At 45.4% G+C, this 23,361-nt stretch overlaps 1 protein-coding gene across 1 annotated transcript in view; it reads left to right on the top strand.

Moving 5' to 3' along the window:
- SLCO3A1 (solute carrier organic anion transporter family member 3A1) overlaps positions 1–18,398 on the top strand; it is a 266,408-nt gene extending 248,010 nt beyond the window's left edge. Inside the window, exons 8-10 of the mRNA XM_012804584.2 lie at positions 1,471–1,646; positions 6,725–6,789; positions 17,131–18,398. Of these exons, the coding sequence (XP_012660038.1) occupies positions 1,471–1,646; positions 6,725–6,789; positions 17,131–17,510 (621 nt within the window). The 3' untranslated portion in view covers positions 17,511–18,398. The remainder of the gene's footprint in view (positions 1–1,470; positions 1,647–6,724; positions 6,790–17,130) is intronic.
- Positions 18,399–23,361: the final 4,963 nt, after the last annotated feature.

Genomic DNA, 23,361 nt, shown 5'->3' with positions numbered 1-23,361 from the left:
CTTTCATCAAACTGGTTAACATAAACTTTATGTCATTTACTTATTGTGTTAAAACATTTATACTCTAGTTCTAGAAAAGTTCACTTGTACCCTTGTCAATAAACTGTGGTATATGTACACCATGGAATACTATGCAGCCCTAAAGAAAGATGGAGACTTTACCTCCTTCATGTTCACATGGATGGAACTGGAAAATGTTCTTCTTAGCAAAGTATCACAAGAATGAAAGACTAGTCTGGCCACTTTCGCAAAGGCACCTGCTCCAGACAAGCCACTTAGGTCAAAGGGTATAGCCCAGGCACATAATGTCTCCCCCATTCCTGCTCCAAGGATCAAAGCCCTTGTGGTGGTGGGGGAACAAAACTATACCAAGCCACTGACTTTTTTGGGGGTGGAGACCCATAAAGTCTTTCAGACACCCCTGAAATCATCCTATGTAGCTTAATAACATATCCCATGTGTATGTTCTCTGGGGAAAGAAAAACATTGGTGGGGGGGCGGCTGAGGAGATGGGGAAGGCAGAGGGGATTTATTTGACCCTTGGGAGAATTAACCTGGGTGTGTGCTGTGCTGCTAATCGCCCTGGAACGAAAAGCCATGAATCATTTATGATTGTTTTCAATTCACGTTCATTAAAGGCCTCTGCACTATTATTATGGAACCTTAATTGGCTTGGTGAGGGGCACCGCCCCTGTTTCTCTCTGTGCCATCAGAAATTCCTCGAGGTGGTGGGAGCAAGGTCCTGTGCCTCGGAACAGGGGCAGCTGGGCCAGAATCCGCCCGGAAGATCAAATGGAATACAGTCACTCTTCCTTCTCCTCTGATCATATATTAATAAATGTGTCTAGCCAGCCTGGGCTCTGTTCCCCAAGAGCTGCTCTCCGCTCCCTGGCCTCTCTTAGCTGTCTTAGCTTCCCCAGCCTCTGGGGAAGACAGAGAACTTTCCCCGTCTCCTGGCCTCGCAGGGACTGTGCTTGTGACTGTGCTTGTGACTGTGCAGCCTTTGTTCCAAGTGCCACATCGGGCACTGAACCAGTAACAATATGCGGGTTACCTGATTTACTTCTTTTAATACACTTCAGTGTAATTATAACTGCATAAAAGAGAGGACAAATTGGCAAGTAATTACAATGTTAATTTGGCAATGTTTTATCATATTGTGGAAGTGCAATTTCCTCTCTAATTGTATTGGGGGAGACACATTTGTCTGTGGTGCAGGTTGTTGAGGGATTCTTGAGAATAGAAACGAAACACACAGGAGACAGAGAAATCAGCTCTCTTCCCCATAAATATTCCTTTATTTGCATGTGTTTTGCAGCCTCCTTAAAAAGCTAACTCGTTTATTTAGGCCTAATGAATGGAACGCCACAGAATGCGTAATCAGGCAGTGACAGCTTCAGCTGATGGATGGGTTTGCACTCAGGTACTGGAGATACCCCCAGATAAAAGGGCTGAATGCTTGTCTTTCAGAATCTCACAGGCTGTGCGTGCCTCACCACTGTCCCCCCTGAGAACGCGACCGTGGTTCCCGGAAAATGCCCCAGTCCTGGGTGCCAGGAGGCCTTCCTTACCTTCCTGTGCGTGATGTGTATCTGCAGCATGATCGGGGCCATGGCCCAGACGCCCTCCGTCATCATCCTCATCAGGTGAGTCATCAGCACAGCCCAGAGGGCCTGGGAGCAAACCTCTCCCATCCTCTCCACGGGGCACGTGTCTGCAGGGATCAGACCTACAGATGCTGCAGGTCTCCTAAGCCAGGCAGGTAGGACTGCAGCCCGGAACGTAGCTTCTGTAGGTGGACAGGATGTACCTGTGGGTGACAGGGACCTCACACCAAGGGAAGAAGTAAAGCTGGAGAAGACAGCACTTTCAAGTCCTCCCACGAATGGACCTTGCAGGTGATTTGAAAAAGGATCTTGCACTGATCTTCCCAGGGAGCAGTGTTGGAATAAAATGAACATGGCCTTAGACAGATTAGCCGCATCCCATCACGCAGCCCCTGCCCTGCCAACCTGTATGACTTTGAGCACATTTCTCTCCAGATTTGTTTCTGCATCTGGAATGGGAGGTGATAGTACTAGACCCACGTGCCTCTTTCAGTGGCATGGACCCATTGAGACCACGTGTGGCAGACACAATAGAAGCATGTGCAGAGTGGCTCATGGCAAGCGAGCAGTGACTACTGTTGTACAGACAGGACGCGGCCACCCGTGATTCTCTTTACTTACCGCTGCGGATCTGTCCTGGGGTGCAGCTGTGGGGCCTCAAAGGTGAACCATGAGTAATATTCTGAGTAACTCGAATCATTTACAAAGTTACCTAGGTTGGCATGGGGAAACTAAAAACCATATCCCAGTGCCCATCTCTATCTGGAAGGCACACCACCCACAGAGCAAAACTGATCAGAATGCCGTGAGCAAATTCAGTACCAGGGCCCAGAAATAAAAGTAGGACTGAAATGCTTGGAAGTACCCTGTGCCGGTACATGTCACCAGCTCTTTCAGCCTCTCTCTGCCTACATTTCCTGGTCTCTGCTACAAACTCCCATGGAAGAGGATTTATACAAAGTACTCATCCTACCTAAAAGGGGTGCAGTGGCTCATGCCTGTAATCCCAGCACTCTGAGAGGTTGAGGCAGTGGATTGCTTGAGCTCAGGAGTTCAAAAACAGCCTGAGCAAGAGTGAGACCCCATCTCTACTAAAAATAGAAAAAACTAGCATAGCGTCATGGCAGGCACCTGTAGTCCCAGCTACTCAGGAGGTTGAGGCAAGAGGATCTCTTGAATCCAAGACTTACAGGTTGCTGTGGGTGACAGAGTCAGACTCTGTCTCAAAAAAAAAATACGAATAAAATTTTTAAATGAAGGTCATTAGCAAGGCTGTGTGAATACACAGAAGTTTGAGGGCATGATAACAAATTGCCATTTTATACCTACTAAGTTTTAAAAATGTCACCCCCAGTGGTTACCAAACTGTAGCAAAACTAGTAAAATCACATATTGCTGCTGGCATTGAAAAACCCAAGAGTCCTTTCAAGAAAGCAGTGTGGGTTAAGAGCCCTAAACATATTCACACCCTTTTATGCAGTTAATGCTACCCCTTGCCATTTATCTTAAGAAAATACTTCTCTACGAGGAAAAAAACACTCATTTTAGACTGATTTTTATTACATTAACTATAATAGCAGAAAATCGTGCATTGGAATGGTGAGTTAAATTATGGTACTATAGCTCAATGGAATAATGAAAATTCTTAAGAATATGAAAGTGTTTATGAAATGAACTATTGAATTTAAAACTATTTAGAGAAGATGATTATAATATGCAGTTGGACAAAACGCATCAGATCTCATTTACAGGTTTTGGGTGGCTGCCTTATAAGCAGTTTATTTTTCATTATTTTAGAAATTCTCATGAAGTTGCATTGTGACATTCACACACAAAGGGCGCCAAGAAGCCCGAGAAATGACCCTCAAGACCATTAGCAGTGATGAGTCCCCTTCTTTCTCACCCCATGACTCCCCTGCAAAAACCCAGCTTTGAAACGCTCACCAGTGGCAGTCACTGATGACCAAGTGCTCAAAGTCTGTTGAAATACTAATCACTTCCAGATCTCAGCTTGATAAACAGCTTTCAGAGATTTTCAGGAAGTATTTGATTCAACCTGTAAACAGGTCAGCAACAGATGGCCTGGGTGACGTAGGCCCATAACTCCAAGCTGTGCACGTACTCATGTATTGAGCATACTGAGAAGGCCAAGAAAGGGCTTCATTCCATCACCTTCCTGGTCTGATTTGCCATCACAGATGTCCCAGGCAGCCACAGGAGCATAAACAGTCTGGACTGCAGTCCAAATGTCCCTAGCAATGGACCCACTCTCAGGCGCATACCTGCCAGCAAGTGAGCTCAGAACACCTGGAAGCAAAGATAAAGGCTGACACTCTGCACACCTGCTAGGCCCTGTGCTCAGAGAGTGGTCAAGAAGTTCTCAAGGTCACACAGCTAGCAGAGGTAGATCTAAGACTCTATTGCTAGTGTTGCCTGGACCGTCCAATGACGTTCAGACAGAGTGCTCCGTTTCTTTATAACTAGAGCTGGGAAGGGTGATTCTTCTCCTAAGAAACCAGTTTCCCAGCAGGATATGAAGGGAGAACTTAGCACCTGGCTCACTTTGTTCCTAGTGACATGAGAGCTAAAAGGAAATGAAGTTTCAAATGATAAATATTCTAGCTCATTATTCTAGCGTTTTCTTGAAAAGAAGAATTTGCCTTTATTTATGTGTCTTTCGAGTTACTACCTTCAAACGAATGTGCAAAACCTGGGGCAGATCATAACTTGAAGAACTTGGGTTTCATAACATGCACATTCTAAGGACTGACTGACTGACTGTGCTTCTGTCCGAAGACACTGATGTCCATCACAGACATTGTTAGGAATAATCAGCCATCGTCGTGTCCCATTGCTCAATGAAAGCTGAGACCTCCTGCCTTGGGATTATTACCTGGGCTGCACTCTTTTTAAACTGAGAAGAAATGTGTATTTCTCTAAGAATAATATATTTTTAGTTTCTTCTGAAGATCTTAAAAATGGGGACAAAGATTATAAAACTATTTAGGCTGCTGTAACAAAATACTGAGACGGAGTGACTTATAAACAATAGACATTTATTTCTCACAGTTCCAGAAGCTGGGAAGGCCAGGATCAGGGCGCTGGCAGGTTTTCTGTCTGGCGAGGGCTTCCTGGTTCATAGATGGTGCCGTCTATCTGTGTCCTCAGAGCAGAAGAGGCAAGGAAGCCCTCTGGGCATCTTTTATAAGGACACTGATTCTCTTTACAAAGAGCTTTCATGATCTAAGCACTTCTGCAAATCCATCCCCATGGGGATGGATTCCAATGTGTGAATTTGGGGTGGACACATTCAGGCCATAGCATATGTCCACCTCCTTTTAGAATGATGGTTTCTTTTGGCCTCTGTCATCCCAAAGACATGCCCACCCAAGGCTCAACCAAGTAGCTCATTGTTTAGATGCCATGGATGGTTGGATGAATGACCTCTGGGGGCATTGAAGAATATGTATATTCTTGATAGAATAATTTCTAATGTCCCAGACCCACAGGTAGATAAATACCCCCTTCACTGAATATCCTGTTAGACTTAGATGTTCTGGAGGCTCACTTTCTAACTTTCTATAGAATTGATGGCTGACCCTCTCTGCATCTCGTGGGTCTTCTTGGTGGTTCAGCCACACTGGACTGGCTGGTGCTAAGCCTAGGCAAGGCACGGGGAAGATTAAGGTGTTTACTTGCCTCTCTATGCTGGGGACTCATGATGGGAACAGATAGAGGAAGGTTCTCAGGAAGGTGCTCAGGATGACCTGAGGCACATGTACGTGTGGTCAGTCAAATATCAATCTCTTTCCCGTCACATTCCTTCACCACCAAGCCAGAGGTAGGGCTGCCCTTAGTTGTAAGTGGGAGACATCTTCCCACCCATTCACCCAGCACATGGAGGGTGCCAGACACGGTGCTGAGGTTGAGGTCACAGCTGTGAACAAGACACAAGTAGACCTTGGCCTTGAAGAGAGAAGGCAAGTGTTGAACAAATATAGTTACAAAAGTAAGAGGCATTACAAAGGCTATGGGTTACCCACTCTGGACCCATCTCTCTGGAATCCATCATCTTTTCCAGACCCTTCTCTGCTATCACTCTCATCCCAGAAAATGATACGCTCTGGAAATGTTCTAGACCGATGGTCTCCAACTTTTTGGCACCAGGGACCAGTTTCATGGAAGACAATTTTTGCATGGATGGAGGCTGGGGAGATGGTTTCAGGATGATTCAAGTGCTACATCCCCATCTCAGATCGTCAGGTATTAGATTCTCATAAGCAATGGGAAACCTAGATCCCTCCCTTGCCACATGCATAGTTTATACTCCTATGAGAAGCTAGTGCTGCCTCTCCTGCAGTCTGATAGGTGGAGCTGACGTGGTGATGCAATGCGGAGAGGCTGTAAATATAAAGAAAGGTCGCTCGCTCACCTGCCCCTCAACTCTAGCTGGATAGCCCAGTTCCTAACAGACCGTGGACTGGTATCAGTCCGGTGGTTGGGGACCACGGTTCTAAACAATGTGTGAGATCACTCTTGGGGACTTTGTGGATCAGTTCAAACCCAAGAACCATTCCTGTATGAAGGCGCCTTTCCAGTGTGAAAGGTCCTGAAGTGTGATATAGGTGAATGGACTATCATTTCCCAAACAGCCCGGCTAGGTCTCATTTCACAAAATGACCTGAGAATGGCAAAGATGCTTATGGTTTCAGCCTGTTTGTAAAGCATAAGGGGAATGATTTTCTCAATTGATGTTTTCTGTAATACTTAAGATGCCCCACCAACTTCAGATGCTTCCCCATCATCCCAGCAAACGCAAAATGTCTTTAAATGTAGACCTTATGACCAAATTTGTATTCTGTCTTTTGACTGACAAGGTTAACTCTAGTTATTAAAAACACTGTTAAATTCCTAAACTTATCTTGGCACTGCAGTCGCCCTTGTTTTTCAGTCTTTAGGCAGGAAGGAAAGGAAAAAGAAAAAAAAAAAAAACCACTGTGAGTAATTTTCCAAAGAGCTCTGATGGACAGCAGCAAACGACTCTGCAGTCTGTTAATTAAAGTGGAGTGATAAGAATCTGTTTTTTATTTTTTTCCTCTTCTTCTCTTTGCACGTAGGACAGTCAGCCCTGAATTCAAGTCTTACGCCCTGGGAGTTCTTTTTCTCCTCCTCCGTTTGTTGGGTACGTATTATCTCGTTATTCTCTCAATAATGAATTGGATGCCTGCCTCTTACCGGGTGAGTAAATATCAGTGAAATTAGCCCATTTCCTGAGTTTGTCTTTTTTCCCTTTTAAATTGATCAGTAAACAAGAAAAACTTCCAGGTCTGAAAATTTTGCTCTGAGTTTAGACATTAAGTCAGGCAGCCCCTGGTTATCACAAAGTTCTCACGTATACCCCCTTTTATCTTCATGCTACCTTGAGTTCTCATCGGCATAAGGAGGGAAAGTGATGGCAACAAAGGAGGGGGAAAAACCTGGCGGTGTAATTTGGCACCCTCATTAAGCAAGCCAGGAGCAGCTTGTGAAATGCTTCATTTACGGGGCTGCCAGCTGGGAGGGAAAGGCGCTCTCACTGTGCCTCACCAATGGAAACTTTGCATCTTCTAAACTTTTCCACACTGATTTAGTTTATTTACCTTGGGTTTCCAGGATGTGGCAGACGTGACCTTCATGCTGTAGGGCACCCACATTCTAAAGTTTGGTTGGTTAGAAGGAATAAAGTCGAACTCCCCTGATTTTTAGGACGGGCAAACGGAGGAATCAGTAGTCCATGGTTCACCCAGGGTCGGACCTGTGCATTGGCTGAGATGAAGCTGGAAACAGCCAGTCAGGTGGCTCAGTTCCCAGCTGTGCCCACCCTTCTCTTGCCAGACCACGCTGTTGCTTTATGAGTGAAAATTCTTTTCTCAAGGCCAAGATAGGATAATTTGTTTTCTTGAATAATAGGACAATAGTTTTCTGTACTGGATAGCAATGGCATCTGACTGTAGGAAGGGAGATAATGATGGCCTGTCTCTCTGGAGTAAAAGTAAAATTCCTCAGTCTCAGTCCATGATAATGGATAAGCACAAAGACTTAACTATAGAAATGTTTATAAAATATTTGTAAAAGTGAAAAATTGACAACTGGAATTTCCAAAAACAGGGAGTTAGTTAAATGAGTGATAAAAGTCTCACTCTATATAATCCCAGTAGATTTATGTTCCCCTTTAATACTTTGGAAAGAAAAACATTTATAGACTAGGGAGGACATGTGATATGTGAAGGGGGGGGGAAGATCTATAATATAATATAGACTCAAATGATTTTAAAGTATAGGTTACCATGGAAAAATATTGCAAAGATAGACATCAAAATGGTATCTGCTATTATCTTTGAGTAATGAAGTTATAAATGATATTTTCTAAATTTGTTTTAAATTTCTGAATGAATATACTATCTATTTCTATTACTTTTATAATGAGATTAATTTCTATATAATTCTATATAATTGATATATGATAGAAGAAAATGTTCATCCTTAAATCCATTAATAAGTTGGAGTCCTCCCTAGGGAATGGCAAACACATAGCATGTGTCCCTTCTCACCTCCCCTCTCTGTCTGTAGCAAATAATTTCTAACTTATTGCTGTGATCGTTCCTGCTATGCCTGAGTAAGGCCTCAGCATCCTCTCAACCACTGTCAATTTATATTTCTGGGTACATGTGTGGAACTTAAGTGGTATTGTCTCATTTTCTGTGTCATGGAAAATAGAAATACACTAGGTGTAAAAATGCCCCAGTTAAAACAAGTTCACACTAATTCCAAGTACAACACTTGAGCCTTCCTAGGCAGCTGTGGTGGCTTGCAGAACTACCACCATACAGAGTTATAATTATGTTTATTTTCCCCATGATTGGGGAGGGAAATATGCATGCTTCATCATGTTCCCACTCCCACGGGTGGGTAGGTAGATGGATAGATATCAACTAGTGTGTTGGGGACCCTTATTTCTGAAAATAGCAAAACCATTCCACATGAACATTCACTCAACAAGCTATCATTTATAGAGCACAGATTGTATTCCAAGCTCCATGGACCATCCCCAGGTAAGTGACCTCAGCTTTGCCCTTAAGATCCTCTTGTCCTGACCAGGGAAGGTGGGAACCTTCCTCACCCACAATCATTGGATTTGCGTGGAGGTCTCTACACCTCTAAACAGATGCTGGGAACTCAATATGGCCAGCAAAAAAAAATTGTACCCAAGACATTTTTGAAAAGTTAATGAAAATGATAGGGCATTTGAAGGCAAAACAGAAGACTGTGAGGAATGTGTAATGTGATACCCTTAAGATCATCGTACCCTGCTCTAAAGCAGCTTCATCACTTGTACGTCTGTCCCAGGCATAATCAACCAGCCATCATCTAGAAGTGTTTATTTCAACTTCTGTGACTGTAATCCAAAGAAATGAGATAAGTTTTGCATTATGGCCCAACACACACATGCACATGCGTAGATAACACAAAAATTTCATGAAAAAAATACCCTTAATATGTATGACACGCTGAAATTTTCTGGTCTATTCTATGTTTTTGAAAAGTTGGTCATGACCTGCTATATTGATTTTATTGCCCATTATGGGCCACAAATCAGAGACTGGAAAATCCTGCTCTGGAAGGATAGGATACAATTTCATCTTTTAATTAGGCCTGATTCCATTGCTTGCGGTGCCCAATAAGATTAACCACCATTATGATTCATGAGAGGACAGTGAAGGCATCAGTTTCCATGACACTGTCAGCCTTTATGCCCACCCCGTGTAGGTGATGGGGATACAATGTGGGCATCACAGCTTAGCATGACAAGATCCTCAATGAAGTCAGTACAGGTGCAGTGGGAATGCATGGACGGTCCCCCTAACCTTGCCTCAGCATGGGAGCAGTGGGTTTAGAAAGGGTGTGATGTCTACTACACTGAGGCCTGCAGAAGAGCAGGAAGAGGAGAGAGTTTAGAGTCAAAGGATAAAAGCCAGGAATGAGCAGAGGCCACAGCATGTCTGGGGGCTGCAGAAGGCCCAGTGTGACTGGGGCGTGTGGGATCAGGGACTTGGTCAGGAAGGCTTCAGCCCTTTTGATGAGTTTGAGCTTTATCTCTAAGGCAAATGGATGAGCTCCTTACTGAACTTTAACCAGGGAGTGACAAGATCCATTGTGTATTTTAGAAAGGTACCTGCCCACCTGCCCTCCTGCCCTGATTGTGGAAAACACGGGGGCTGAATACTAATCTGCTGGCACAACAGCATAGCTGGCAGGGCGTATGCTGAGACAGTGCCACCGGGATGGGGGGAGGAAGGTGGAGTGGTGAGACAGTAATGAGGAACCTTCAAGGCTTATCCTCCAAGTGGAAGTATAAGGACTGGAGTCCCGGAGAGATGGACGCATGGTAACAACTCCTAAAAAAAAAGACAGATCTCATGATGAACAGGGGAATTGTTTTTTGAGATAGGATGGGAGCGGGTGTAGACCAGCGCCATTCAGTAGGACTTCTGTGATGAGGGAACGTTCTATATCAGTACCCCACGTGGCTTTCATGCACTTGGAAATGTGGCTTCCGTAGACTTTCGTTTATATTGGTTTTCATCTAAGTAGCCACATGTGGCTGGTGGCTATGGTCCTGGACAATGCAGGCACAGAGGGGCCGTCTCCAGTGTGCTGCCCTCGAGGGACCGAGTGTGAGGAAGCAGGGTGGGCAGCACGGAAGGATCACACTTGCCAGCACTTGGCTGCAGGGAGTGTAGGAGAAGAGGGCAGTAGAGTGAAAACCTTGCTGATTTCAGTGCAGAGGGCTGGAGCTGGGGCTGCACGTGGTCAGTGTGGTGCTAAGCACTTCTCCTGTAGCCCGCAGTAGAAGCAGGAACATAGGTAGTGGTGTCAGCGGCAGGTGTGGCAGGACAAGGGTGGAGCAAAGAAGGGGCTCCTCCTTTGATCAGAGACGATCAAAGTGGGGCTGATACGGTACACCACGGAACTTGGGCTGGGTAAGGAAAAGGTGAGGTGGGAGAAAGTAGGACAGAGAGTAGAAAAGGAGACCTGGAGACTGGCCAAAAGCCTCTTCCTCTCACTTAGAGCTTACAGAGGTGGTGCCCTTCTGAGAGATAACAAGACTCAGGGTGTAGCTGGCCAGAGAAACAAAAATGAATAGCCTTGATGTTGAGAACAAGTGGTTCAAAGGCAAGGGTATGGACTTACATGAACAAGTTCATGTCCACCAAGGCAGTGGCCAAAATTGAGCTGGACAGGAAGCCACAGAGCAGGAGAGGGTCCGTGGATTCAGAGTGTGCTGAATGATCTGTTTGTAGAATTCCTGGTGTAGCCAAACTCCTCCACCTTTTTGCAAATGGCCTGGTTGCTGCCTTTCTCTCTGGTTGTGGGTAATCCATCTTGCTCCTGTGGGTGACTTAATGCCATGGATGTTAGATTAAATTAGATGAATAGGAAGAAATATGTCCTGAGCCCTCCCATGGCCAAGGCACCTTCTGGGTGCCACAGAGGGTTTGCATGTAACTGGAGCCATGCCCTGCCTCCTGGGGCTCCAGTAGGAGAATGAAGCAAGTGTGGGGAAGGAATAGGATTGGAGGAGTGATAGAGGACCTCGAATTTCAATACAAGCAACCTTACTCAAAGCTGATTAGTTGTTAGTTTGGAGTAAATGAGTGTTTCAGAGGGGAGAGTGGACATACATTCAGAATCCTGCTTTAGGGAGATCAGCCTGGGAGCAAGGTGGTCTGGCCAGATGCAGGACAACTCATCAGAAGTGTTAAGGTGAGAAGCAGCTGACTTAGAGTGGAACAGGTTGAAAGGCACAGACAGAAGGCATAGAGAGGAGATAGCATCTGTTGAGCCCCCACCATTTGACTAAGTGAAAGCAAAATCAAACCAGCAGAAGCTCAGATGAGGCTAGATGTTGAGCCCCTGGGGCTAGGCTGATGAAGAAGTCTTTAATAGAATAAGGTAAGACACAGCGTGGTGGGTGTCCCAAGGGCATCAGGAGGGTGGGGCTTGACTCCACGATGCCCCCACAGACACCTGCTAGGCAAAAACATTGGGAAGGTCACTCTTGGGGTGCATCTCCATACACAGGCGTCATTCCTAAGTGGACTGTCCCTGCGTCTTGTGTGATTGGTGAATTACTCTAGGAAAGTACATTCTAGAAACTCCTGTTGTGGCTTATCAAACATTTGTTGAATTGCTATGAACGTCGTCCTAAGCAGAAGGAAGTGTGTAGGCAAGTGGAGAAATGAACACACGAAATGATAATTTGGGCAAAGTCAGCATGCCCAGGAACCCCGGGTGAGAGGGGCAGGGAACAGGACACAAAGGTGGGGTGCATGGAGGACCCCTTCCACTTATGCATTGATGGGTTCATTCAGAAAGCATTTGTTAGGCACCAGCTGTGTGCCAGGCTCTCTCAGCAATGTGTCTGATGAACCTGCTTCAAAGATCTGCTTCTCCTACCTGTACTAAGGAGACATGGAATGTTTCCGTGGGCCCCTCTGCAGTCAGTCAGGTGTTCCTGGAAGATTCTTGCTGATGTCAACAGTCCAGTCCCTTTCTTGGCATTGCCGAAGCAGAGAAACTTACTAATCCTTTGAGGATAAAACACGTTTCAACATCCCTCTCTCGCTGGCTGGACAGAACAGTGATTCCACCAGGTTGAATAGAGTCCATGGTGAATTCAAGTCTTGGCAGGCACACTGGAGAGGAACAGATATCTTTTTAAATGTAAATGACAGTAATTTTCAGCTCCCATTTTGTCCCCAAAAGGAATGTGAATTTATTTTCCGTTTAAGTTTGAACCACAATATAAGTGGGCCCAGCCTTTTCAACTAGGGGAGTGAATTAAATAGCCAAGATACAAAGCCCTGAGGTTTAATCTCTGTTAATAGATTTCAGGAAAACAGAGACAATTTTCTTAAACAGCACAGCAATTTTTTCATTGAAATATATATAGCTGCGATTGGGCCAGAGTATAATAGGAAGTAAGATATACTCCTTTTAATATTCTCTGTAATAACGTGAAAACAGCGCTGACCCTGCACACACCTTCCCCAACTTACAGTGGGTCCCCAGTGCCCCAGTGATAGGACACTATTACCACCTCCTTTGCCCAGGAGTCAGGGAGAAGAGAAGACGGCTCCAGGGAGGAACATGTTCTTTTAGAGTGCACAGTTTCTAAAGAAATACTGTACCACCGTCACCCTTCCTTGTCACGGAGGACTTGACAGTGCAGATGCTCAATGCAGAAGCAGACGCTAAAATGCACCTGACCACTTGGCCTCCGTTCTGGAAGCGCCTAATTACCTCCTACAACAGACTTATTATGAGGTGAAGAATTCTTGCCACTTAAGGCATAGTCACTGAATCATGGCTTGAAAGGCTTTCTACAGCTTTCTCTAGAAGAGAAGAGGGCAGGTTTTCATTTATCCAAAGACTTAGGACAAAAGCCCAGCAATAAGAAGTGAACAGTATTTGTGGAGAGCCCACCACGAGGCGGCTTTCTCCATTCTTATTTAATCCTTAGGAAAGCTCCGGAAGAAGGTATGATCATGCCCATTTTCTCAACAGTGATACTGAGCGGTCATACACTTCCAAGGGGCAGATAGAATCCAAAATCAGCACTCTCTGAAAATTTATGTTTCCTCCCCACCACCAAGCAACCTCCAGCTGCAAGCTCCCTGTTGGAAGAAAAAAAAAAAAGTATAGTGGCTGCCATACTGACAAATACTGAGTTTGTTTACAAAGTCAGTCTCAGAGCTTTCTCTATGCATTAGCAAGGAGGCAGGGCTCTCTGCTTTGCAAGATCAGAACCCCTGTGTGTTTCACCCTCCACATGCATCAGAACAAGCCAGTTAGTCCCAGGAATTTAGCAAAGGGTAAATGTTTCTTGTAGCTCTGGAAATACCTAAAAAGGCCTCTAAATCTTTTCAAATCAACAAACTTTGAATTAGAAAGAAGGGGATTATTGGGTTTGAGGTTTTGAAATAGCAAACCTTGAACAAATAACATCTCTCATTCTCAGTTGTTGTTTTTTAAATGTGTAGTAAGGGGAGTTATTGGAGGGGGTAGATTCCTAATAGGTTTAGAGCACTCTCTCCACTCCCGGGGGGGGGGGGGGGGTTGTTAATGGTAGTAGGAATCATTACATTGTCTTACTGGAGAACTACTCTCCCATTGGTCTGTGGAGAGCCACTTTCTTATAGGGACTACTTGGGTTTTTATTTGGTCCAAGGGAGAGAGATAAGCACACAAGGATGAGTGGCCAGGTGTGAAAATTAGTCTTTAGGGTGTGACTCCCTTCTGTGACTAATCAGGTGAGTTCCAGAATGGCAGAGGCCTCTATAAAAAAAGATCCAATCCCTTCTTTGTCTCTAAGCATTCTCTGCGAACCTGGAATTGAGGGCCTGCTAGTTAGAGCTCCCCATTGGAAAAGAATTGTAAGTCAATAAGAAAATGGGTTTGTTGGAAAAGAGAGCCAAGATTTTCTCTTTTCAGAAATATAAAAGAAATATTGAGATGGTTACCCTTAAGAAATTCACCGTAGAGTTTGTGCTAAAATATCACCCTTAATCCTCCATCTACCCTGAACAAGGTAGCAAAAGTTGTGGCCACATGGGAAGGCTAAGTCTTTGCAAAATAGTCACACACCTCATTTGTGAAAAGTTTACCTTAACCTTGACCAAGGAAGTCGTATGAACTCCATTCTAAAGATGTAGACACTGAGGCACTAAAGGTCAAGTGCCTTGTTCAGCTCCTTAAATTAAAAGTTCTTTCATCTGTACCACAGATGCCCTCCCAAATACTGAGTGTAACATGAAAAATTGGTAGGCACTTTCCTTTCTGATTTCTGACTGTTTAAAGGCTTTTTCTTGCTCTTTCCAGGTCATCGTCACCTGGTAGTGGCGCTTGACCATAGGCAGGATAAAATTGACATCAATAGCACATAGGGGGTGCCCACTTGGAAGACAACTGAATATTATAAAAATTCTCAGGTACCAGTACATGAAAAATTTACACATTGGCATTTTAGAGGGATGTTTGGGGTTAATCAAGTATCTACACTTCCATTATAGTGTAGAATTCTTTTCTACACTATGTGTAGCACTATGTGCTTAAAACATGACCTGATCTGTGCAGAACTTGAGTTTGCAACTAGGAGCCCAGGAGCTTTTGGAGCAAGGGACACCCATGCCACCCATTTCCTTTCCTTGGCAAAGTGTTAGCCAGAGGTGTCCTCTGTGGTCTTGGCTGCCTGTTCCCCAGTGATGAGTGTCTCGGGCAAAATGAAGTGACCTCAAGAAAGATTGGAAGAGGCGGGAGAGGAGCATTTGGGCGTGCTAATCATGAGATAATAAAATCCTAGAATGGTGAACGGATTTGCGCTGTCCCACTGCCACAGGGACAGGCCACATTAGTCTCATTTATCCCCAGATCTATCCATAATTAAAGCTGGCTCCAGATCACCCTTTATTTTACCTAAATAATGTGGAGTGTGGCTGAGTTTCTATTATGTGGTTGCCATGGCAGTTTCTCCGATTGGCTCTTTCTGGGTGAAATGGAGAAAAGCATTTGTTGCGGGGCAGAAAGAAAACACACAGGGTTGGTGAGGAGGGGTCTCCAACACCTGGCGAGCCTTTGGGCCACAGTGCCCAGGAATAGGAGTCGCCACTCAGCAGGACCACACCCTGACCTGGCAGCTGGAAAGAAGGGAGCAGCTTTCGTGGCATTTTGAGCTTGGACTTACTTATTAAATCAAGCTGCTAGGGAAGTTTAATGAGGTTTCAACTAGAGTCCTTCTCCGGGGGCTTCTCTTTGGGATAACAGACTGTGGAGCTGGAGAATTACAAGGAGAAGTGCTGAGGCGCCTGGGCCGGGGGACTGGGAGCTCCGCCAACCTCATTAGCGCTGATGGGGTAGCACAGTCCCCGCTCACCCCGTCCAGCCCTGCCGTTCAAACGGCAGAAAGGCTGCTTCCTTCATTAAGCCTGCCCTCTCTCGGGCTGCCCTGTGAGGCCGCTGAGGATGGAGGTGCTGCCATGGCTACGGTGCAGCTGTTCTCATCCTCGGGATCGTGGGTGGACTTGAGGGATCTACAAAACCCCAGAAATGCATGTTTGATTTCTGGGCTAAGGATCTACATCTCATCACATTCTCAGATGGATCTTCCTTAGTAAGAATTGAAAATTAGATGCTATAGGACTGGCACAGGGTACACTCCTGATAGCGTGTGCTGTCCACTAGAGTTGTCCCCAGCTCGTTCTAGAGATCACATTCTTCTCAAGTCTCTCACTGAAGATGAGTTGCACCATATCCAGGCCCAATTAATTTGAATTCATGACTGATCTGTACTATGGGAGGACAACAGATGAGACTTTCTATCTGTCCCAGAATCACCTGGGAACACTATTATGAATGCTGGTGGACCATGGCCAGCTGCACACCAGATGCTCCTCTTCCATTGGTCTGGAATGGGACGCCCTGGATGACTGGGGTGTAGCCAGGACCAATAACCTTTGAGCCCAGGGATAACAGCAGACAGACAAACACAGAGCGGAGGGCTGATAATTCATCTGCCACTTTTGGTGGCTGATTGTAGGTGCCAGAAGTGCTCTATTGTGAAGGTTTAAAAACTGGCTCTTAGCTTAGAGTCAAAAATATTCTCATTCAGTGGTAATGTCTAGGGGACAGGAAGTTGTCAGCGTGTGTGCACTGACACCTCCTCAGAATGGAGGTGCCACAGTGCCTCCAGTCCTGGTGTTTTTATCCTGACGATCGTGGGTGGGCGTCAGGGATCTATAAACCGCCTGCAGTGTGTTTGGCATTGTGGGTAGGTGTATTTTTCTGAGCTAAGTATCTACATCTCATCAAATTCTCAGATACTTTCTGTTTTAAAGCACTTTTGTTTACATGTGGGTGGGTGCGCTTTCCTATCTGATCCTCCACTCAAGCCCATGCACCCCCAAGGCCCCCTGCAAGAGAACAGCGCGTGTGGGACAGTGCCTCTTTGCAGCTCCCTCTATGAGACTGCTCTTCTTTAACTGACACTAGAAATGTTTTCCTGTAGGGAAGACTGTCTCCTTCTTGTCAGGCTCTGAGCAGCTGATGATAACAGTGGAAGTCACTTCTTTTGTGTTTACTCTGTACCACATACAGTACACGCTGTCATAGATGCTTTTCACGTGTTAGTCTTCACAGTAGTCCCGTGTTATCATCATCCTCCCTTTCACAGATGAGAGAACGAAGGCAGGTCAGCTTAAAAAACTTGTACGGGTTGGTATGCAAGTGAGGGGCAGAGCTGGGATTTGAACTCACGCAGTTTGCCTCTTGAGCATGTCTTTGACCACTGTGCTAGACAGCTGCAGAGCCAGGTGCACTCTCACAAGAGAGATGCTCAAAGACAGGCACGGGCGTGGGGGGTGGGTGTAACCTCTGCATAAAACCAGCCAGCAGAGCCAGCACCTTGACGTTGTTTTCCTTCTGACAGGTTTCATTCCACCACCCCTCATCTTCGGGGCCGGTATCGACTCCACCTGCCTGTTCTGGAGCACGTTCTGTGGGGAGCAAGGCGCCTGCGTCCTCTACGACAACGTGGTCTACAGATACCTGTATGTGAGCATTGCCATCGCGCTCAAGTCCTTCGCCTTCATCCTCTACACCACCACGTGGCAGTGCCTGAGGAAAAACTATAAACGCTACATCAAAAACCACGAGGGCGGGCTGAGCACCAGTGAGTTCTTTGCCTCTACTCTGACCGTAGACAATCTGGGGAGGGACCCTGTGCCTGCAAACCAGACACATAGGACAAAGTTTATCTATAACCTGGAAGACCATGAGTGGTGTGAAAACATGGAGTCCGTTTTATAGTGACTAAAGGAGGGCTGAACTCTGTATTAGTAATCAAAGGGTCTTTTTTCTTACAAAAGAAAAAAATGTTTCCAAAAAAAAACACCAAAACTAAACACGCACACACTCTCTCTCACATACACACACACACACACACACACACACCCCCTTTGTCCTATCAGAGCCAGACAGGATTCAGACTGAGGACAGAATGGGATGTGTCTGACGTGCAGTAGGCCCTGGAGGACACTCGCTGGGCTGCAGAGTCTACTTGGAAGGCACCTCATGGTTTTCAGGATCCTGACAGCTGCAAGCAACAGGCACTGCCAAATTCAGGGAACAGTGGTGACCACCTTGGAGGATGGACATTTATGGATATACATACACATACAAAACAAACATTTTTTTTAAAGTCTACTAAAGGAAAAAAAAGTTGAGAACATTGCCAGATTGAGCACTAGTGACACACCCCGTGCCACCCTTTTTCCCTCCGTGTGGGGGTGGGCAGGCACAAAAAGCAGAGGGGTAGAAGCCCCGCTCTAACTTTTGCAATATGGGTCACTGTGTAGACAACTCACCCAGTCTGCATGTAGTTCAAGGCCCCAGAGTTTTCTCAGCGATGCTAATGGGTGATCCATGCTGGAGTCTGTCACTGGCACCTCTCACCAGCTCCATTTCCATGTTCAAGACTGAAGGCCCAAGGGGGGCGGCCGGGTGAGGAGCCAGCACCTCCCCTTCCCCTGGCAGCACCTCCCAGGGGCGGGCGTCCACCTTCCCCCAGCCCCGCAGAGTGACCTCAGGAAGCAGTGGGCCTCACCTGGCCATGACTGACCCGGCTCAGAGCCGGTGAGACCCAACACAGTCCAAGTCATTTGCTTACATTTGCCAAACATTTTGCCATTTTTAAAAATACAATGCATATGAATTTCAAACTGTTGTGTGTCTAATCCTCTAATACTATTTTTAACTACTTCTGAAATCTGTGTTAACTCTTCAGTCACTAACACAGTCCTACAGGCCGGATTTATTATGCTGGTTGCTTTTCCTTTCCTCCTTTTTGCAATGCACCAAAAATATAATGTGATTCAAGGGATGCAGTTAATCTATTGTAATTTTTATCATTTTATCCTCATTTGGATATTCTGCAAAAGCAAAAATATACAATGTGTTACAAGGAAAAAAAAATACTTCAAAAAGAGTGTCTATGCAGCCTGCCTTTAAAAGAATCCCATTGGAGACAACAGGGAATAATGTGATGAATTGCAAATTTGCCTTCCAGCTTTATTCCCTGTGATTCAGATCACTGTCATGGGAGGCCCTTTCATATTCATCCTTGACATTCCAAAAGGTGTTCTTTTCAGCCTGTGGAGGAGACAGTGTCAGCTGTGGGTTTGTGCGGACAGGCACGATCCTTCTGGGGATAGGAAAGAGAGAAGGACCATTCCCTAACGCAAGCTGTTGAGCAGTCTGTGGTGTCTGATAATGTATGGGCCCACAAGCTCCTGGAAGCTAGTGCGTGTCCAAGGCATGAAAATGCCAACGATGATTTCAGAGTTAATCTTGAACTAGGGCCTTTGTATGTGCTTTGAAAGTGGCTGAACTCAACCAGTTAGAGAATGAACCTGTCACTGTTTAGGGTAAGAATCCCCTGGGGAAACCTCTTGTAACCTAGAGACTCCATGAGGGGACAGCGCTCAGGTGAGTTAACACAGGCATGCATACGTAAGATGCACAGCAGAGTTCACTTATCCTTCAGGGTTCCTCAGTGACTGTTGTTCATGTCACATTGGTGGCACTAGAAAAGACCCCAAAGGTGGATTGGTTGGTTTGCTTTTTCCCCTCCAACCTGTATTTTAAGAATCAGGGAATAAAAGGCAGGGAGGAACCGGGCTAAATTTTTAACACACATTGTAAAAGGGGTGGTTTAAGTAACAGCCCAAATCTAGAGAAAGCACAGAGCAAGGGTGACCGTAAGAAACTGTCCCAGTGCAGCGCCACTGTGGTCAGCTCCCTGGGACAGGATGTTCCGATACAGTCCTTTCATCTGTCTACTGACTGTTAGTCTGTCCTCGTTCACGAAAGTGGTGGTGCTCATCAGTGTGTTCACTAGTAAAGGAGGGATGGTTCTCCAACCAACTCATAAAATATGTATGCTCTGTTGTTCCTAAGGCTTTGAAAACATTCTGTACAGGTTTGGCTTAGTTTTGTTTTGAAAATGTATTACTAATAGGTCACTGCCCTCTTATAGTTTATCTCCTGGCCTCCAAACTCAGTATTTAACACACTGAGGCTCTAAGACCTACCATTTCATGGGACTATTTGTCTTGGGGGGATAAAAAGTTTTTATAACACTTTGCATTGGGGATTTTTTTCTTTTTTTTACCCTAAGATTTCAGGATGAATGAGACAAGACATTAGAATGACAAATGAAAACAACTCCAACGCTGGGTTTTATCAGCAATTGGGTAGAAATGTAAAGACCCTGTGATTACAACTGGTTCTGAAGTGTGTTGTGTCATGTTTTAAAGTCTTTTAAAATTTCTCTGATATGCTGCAGCACAGAAAACTCAGTCTAGTTGTCCTTTTCCTTTTGTGTTATAAAGAACCATTGTACATACAGCACTAAGATCCAGCCTCGTGGCTGTTTGGTTTTGAGTGGTATCTTGACTGAAAAGGTTTCCTGGTAAGATTTTCATTGGATTTACAGAAAACAAAAACGGACGGGATGGAATAAACCTAGAAAGTGAATGTTAGACTTCTTTCTCTTTGCTACAAACTCTTCCACCATCTTAGCTGAACATGCCCCGGAATGGATGAAAAGTCTCTTTTTACTGAAACTTTTGAAAGATCTTTGGGCTTTTTTTCTTTTTAACCCATATTCCCTCGTATGAAGTAAACACATTTTGCAAAGGTATCCCTCCTGGAGACAGGATTTGCAGGTTGTCTTCAGCTGAGGCTGCATGCTGTCAGGGAAGGCCAGCTCTGAGGCTCCAAGGCACCCTGGGACACCACTGTTAAGAAGGCCATAGCATGCCATGGTGACTTTCCTCACAGCTGATGCCAGAGCCAGAGAAGCCTCCTGTCTGTCTCCTGGGGAGCTTGCTGGTAGAGTTTAACAGGCAAAATAATAAGGGGAAACCAAGAGCTTCTAAGGAATTATTTGACAGAGTTGCTAACATCTGCTGAGCAGGAAGGGGCGTGCTTCTCCATACAAATCCCTGCTTTTTCACCACCTTACACTGGAATAGTTTACACTAGTGATGATTTGCAAAGTTTGCTTAACTGGTGTCTGTACATCCCAGTCCCTATTCTACCTCCCTGTGTCTAGTATGATTTCAAGGTTCCCCCCACTCACTCCCTCCCACAAGGTTTTTCCCAGCCCTCCTTGTTGGAAAGTCCACAGCCCTGAGATAACCCACTGAAATATCCCACACAAGGACAACCAGCTCATCTCTGGGATGACAGCCACACCACTCTCAGAGAATTTTCTCAGGAAAGAGTCTGGCTAATGGGAGATTCTTCCACACCTTCCAGAGGGGGCCCTTCATTGTGAAAAGCATGTAAAGAAATATGCATGTATACATACACACTAGCAGGAAGACCCTCTGAGGAAGAGTAGATGTTGGCTCCCTCTGTACCCACCAAGCTGGTTTTCTTGCTGCCTGCAGCTGCTTCAGGTCCTGGGAAATAATGGACACGTCTCCACCCAGCTGTGCCTGCCAGCCCTGAGCTGTCTGTTCCAAGCACTGCTCAGGAGTCTCGAAAGCCCTACTCAGCGGTGTTAAGCAGTGAAGTTCAATGTGTAGAAATCAATGCATCTGATTGTACAGTCAAGACCAGAAGGACAAGATGAGCTTCTGTTGCAGTTCAGTAGAGCAACGCTGTATTTTCTTACTGTTTGTATGTTTGGTCTGGTGTGGTTTAGATGAGGGGAGAAACCCAGGCAAGCAGTTTTTCAGTCCAACAGATGAGAATACTTGCTGCCTTGTACTTTTCTTCCTGTCTTAATGGCTTAGGAGAAGCATCTGGCAGAAAGCCAGGGAAGTTCCAGGCACACCGTAGGGGCTTAACTACTCTGCTAAGCTAGTGCTGCTGCCCTCTTACTGGCTGTCCCAACCATGATTCGTTTTTAGGGACTGTTTGTCCTCAGGTTGGAGTCCAGGTCACATCCCTAACTTTGGTGACATCCAGGTCACCAAAGTTTTCTGAGAGTGGGTGCTAGTGAAATTAAATTTGGCCTGAAAAATTGTTCAAGACCCAAATACGTAGCGATCCTTTCTCTACCCTCTCTCTCCTTTCACCTAGCTGCCTCTCCCAGCTCACTCTCTGAACAGCAGCAAGGACCTAATCTCTTAGAGCAATTGGCCCTAAATGACAGACTGTGGAACCCAGCCCCCTAAGGTATTAATGTTGCTCAAGAGTAAATTGGAAAAACCTCTCACTGGTGGAATATACAAGGAAGGTACTTTTGTTTGGATGCCACTTATGGGCCTTGTTGCCTAGAATAGCACATGGAATTTGTACTGACTCTACACATCCACACACACCTGCCTCCCCTTCCTCACATTTGTGACCTCAGCAACCCAGGGTGCCTGGTCATCACAGCAGGGCAGTATGGGTTATAAAGCCTAAAGTGGGCAATTTAGAAAAGTAGAGATGGTCCTGCCCCTCGGAAAAGTCTGCTGCCATGGAGACAGAGATGAGAGAGCGGATACTCAGGGAGCGTCTGTGTGGCAACATGATTTTTATTTGCAGGCTTAGTTTCATTTGATGGTGCATCGTATGAGCTTGAACTATTCTAAACATGTATGTATTGGTGCCTCAAAATTTTGGCTCCCCTGGATCCAATACAAAGGTGAAAGGGACAGACCTCTGAGAGCTCATAGTTCAATGTGCTGGGTAGACTGGAACACAAACACAATTGGTAGAATAATATCAAGCCTTAGAGTCAGTCTGGGAGTAGGGAGAGCTGGTTCATTGGGGTGAGTTCTGCCTGGTGGCAAGGAGAATCAGGCTCTGGAGAGAGAATGGTCAAGAAACTAAATGGTAAGGGAGATGGGGGAAGTCCAGAGAGGGGCAGAAGAGCTCCTCCCCCCCCCCCAAAAGCATGTTCACAGGCTATTTCTGTAAAGGGTCAAGTAGTGAATGTTTTAGGTTTTGTGGGCCATAGTCACAGCTGCTCTTACAGCATGAGATCAGCCATAGACCATCGGTAACCAATCAAAAGTGCTGTGTCCCTTTAATGACAGTTGGTGGCTGGATATTGGCAATGGAAAGCCAGGTGGGCAGATCTGTGTTCTGTGAGATCTAAGGCAGCATCACGTGCTTGTGGGGTGCTCACTGCTAAGTGTGTGGGGGAGACAAGTGCCAACCCCTAAGCTTGTGTCGGAAGAGACCTGGAGCTAAACACTCCTGTGAGGTCCTAATTCATATCTCTCCTTTACTGTCAAGGTTTAAAATAGAAGGCAACGTTATTTTTCTCTTGTGTTGTGTGGAGAATTTGAACTGTGCAGTCTACAGTTCTTCCATCTCTGAGACTCACAATTTAACTAGAGTGACCGTCCAATGGGCACACGAGAGAGAAATGTAGGAACTAGAAAAAAGTAAATCCAGATACTGAGTAGTATTAAAGTATTTCAAACCCCTTTCTTCTGCCAACACAAAGCATTGGCACTCTGAAGCTAACAGATGTGCTAGGTGGAAACATTGGTAAGCACTAATAATGGCTGCTAATAATAATAGTAACTACTGTTTATCAAGCACTTCCCATGAACCAACTACTAGGCTGAGCTTATTACAGTATTATATAATGGCAGCAACAGCCCTGTGAGATAGGAACTGTTAGCTTCATTTTAGAGGGGAGGAAAATAAG

This window comes from Otolemur garnettii, unplaced genomic scaffold (genome assembly GCF_000181295.1).
Source record: "Otolemur garnettii isolate 467f Iridium unplaced genomic scaffold, OtoGar3 scaffold00029, whole genome shotgun sequence".
In the NCBI taxonomy this organism is placed as follows: Eukaryota; Metazoa; Chordata; class Mammalia; order Primates; family Galagidae; genus Otolemur; species Otolemur garnettii.
This window is presented reverse-complemented; position numbering and strand designations above follow the sequence as displayed.